The sequence below is a fragment of the Volvox carteri genome (assembly GCF_000143455.1).
Source record: "Volvox carteri f. nagariensis unplaced genomic scaffold VOLCAscaffold_125, whole genome shotgun sequence".
NCBI lineage: Eukaryota > Viridiplantae > Chlorophyta > Chlorophyceae > Chlamydomonadales > Volvocaceae > Volvox > Volvox carteri.
This window is the reverse complement of record NW_003307668.1, coordinates 50,858-53,010: the sequence shown is the minus strand read 5'-3', so window position 1 is coordinate 53,010 and position 2,153 is coordinate 50,858. Positions and strand designations below refer to the sequence as shown.

Sequence of the window (2,153 nt, the reverse complement as noted above, 5' to 3'; positions counted from 1 at the left end):
CTGCCGCGGGCCGTGGTGGCGGTGGCGGCGCCACCCCCTTCCTTCTCCTAGCTTCCTTCTCCTAGCTGTTCACGTACGGCTGTTCCTTAGAGTGGGAGAGACGAATGCAGATGACCGTCATCTGTACCCTGCATATATCACCGCGTCTGCGCTGGGATCTCACGTTACAAAACGTCAATGCAGATGGTACCTCAATCAGCAGTTATCGCCTCACGTCAAAGGTTCCAGTTGGACTACAACTCGAGGACTCATGCTTACGGGTTTAATGCGGAGTCGTGTTAAGCACGCTGTTTTTCTAGCGCTTACTGTCCAGCCAGCCCTGGGGCGAGCATCAAACTAATTGTCAGCACGTATAGCAACCCAAGCCCAAGCGCCCATGCCGTAATACCAGCTGTCGTATGTGTCTCCTGCATCCAGCGTACGGCACCCCAACAAGCCGAGCGATCGGGCACAATCTTTGTGGCCGCATACATGATCATCCAAACCAACGAATTCCCACGATATTCCAGTCGAAAAGGGCAGATGCTTATCATGCGTCTGTTATGCATCAGCATGCAGCAAAACAACCATGGCCTTTCGTTGCGAAATAGGAACGAACTTGAATCCAGAAAAACCGACCAACATGCCGTTAACCACGCAATCACGTTAATATGGGTTGAGGAGGGTTAACGAGTGCACACAGCCAGCCAGCCATTCCCTTCTTCCCCACCCCACCACCAACCATACCGTTGCACGCCCTGTCTCGTTTCTAGCTCCCCCACCAGCCTCATCTGCCCATCAATCTCACGACCCAGCCGCCCCTCATTCTCGCACGCAGCCCCCCTCAACCTTGCGCGACTCGCAGCCACTAAAAGCCACTAAAAGACATCCCCCAAACTTTAACTCTTTTGTTCTACTCAGCTGTGCGTTTTCGCGCTTAACAACCACATCGATGCTTAAAACCCCCCAGTCAAATCAAAGCCTTAAAACTGAAAGCCCTCCTTCCAGGCCTCATTTTAGACGTCGCATCAAAGTCCAGGTTCGATAGCACATAGCACACAGCATGGGTGGTGTCGGCGTATCCGTCGGCCTATCCGTCGGCGACACGGCGCAGGAAAAGCGACAACAGATGCCACCTTTAGGGGGACATGCTCAAGCAACCACCAACACCGAAATACTGCAGACCGGCTTGAGAAAGGGAAAAAGACAGCTAAAAGACAGAAAAACAATTTCACGTAGCTGCTCAAGGACCTCGTGCGTTGCTGTTCGTTGTTCACATGTGTATAACATCCTCCTCCCTTGGCGAGGAGGCATTTACTCAATATTTATCAAGCCAGCAAGATCCCTACAGGACGCACACACACACACGCACACATACACACGCGCACACATACACCCCCCCCCACACACAAACGAATTCTTCAAGGAGGGAGCCCCCCAGGGACCCTCTCTCGCCTTTCCCCCTCTCCCACAATCCCCTTGCCTGGAACCCAACAACATCCAACTAGCAGTTGACAGTTGGCGGTTTCCGCTGTCATTTTATAAAACCCTAAGTCCCAACACCAAGAACAACACTGACCCAAACCCGCCTCAGCCCCGGGATTCAGTTTACTTGAACAACAGAAAACAGGGGGCAACACCCTCAGCAGAACGACCTATCAGCGGATATATACAAAGACAGACAGACAGACAGACAGACAGACAGACAGACAGATCAGGCAGATAGACGCACCTGCACTACAGGCAATCCTAGAATAGCAGCTATTATCGGAGACTGAGCTTGTCTGTGTTGGAAGGATTGTTGAGATGATGCGCGCAGTCATTGCCACCACGGGTGTTCGCAGCCCCCGCCGCCGCTGCCGCCGCCGCCCCAGTCGGCTGCTGCTGCTGCTGCTGCAGCCGCCGCCACTCCTGGAACAACTGCCATTCCGCCGGGGTCACACCTGACGGCGGCGGCGCCGCCGCCGATGCCGCTACCGGTACTGCCGCCGCGTTGCCGTGGTCAAGAGGGCCGCTGCGACACGTTGGCGCTGCGTGGCGATGCTAAACGGTGATCCACTGGCATAGTGCCCTTCGGAGACTCCTGAGCGCTACACCTCACGTCCGTCGCGCCGCCGCCGCCGCCGCCGCTGCCGCCGGCTTCCACGACGCCTGCCGTGGGTGGCCCGCGAGCT

At 55.7% G+C, this 2,153-nt stretch overlaps 1 protein-coding gene across 1 annotated transcript in view; it reads right to left on the bottom strand.

Annotated features, from left to right (window-relative positions):
* Positions 1–1,743: 1,743 nt before the first annotated feature.
* The window catches only part of VOLCADRAFT_100545 (uncharacterized protein), a gene marked incomplete at both ends in the record, with an annotated part of 6,865 nt that continues 6,455 nt past the window's right edge, over positions 1,744–2,153 (bottom strand). The window contains one exon of the mRNA XM_002959096.1: positions 1,744–1,961. Coding sequence (XP_002959142.1) covers positions 1,744–1,961 — 218 coding nt within the window. The remainder of the gene's footprint in view (positions 1,962–2,153) is intronic.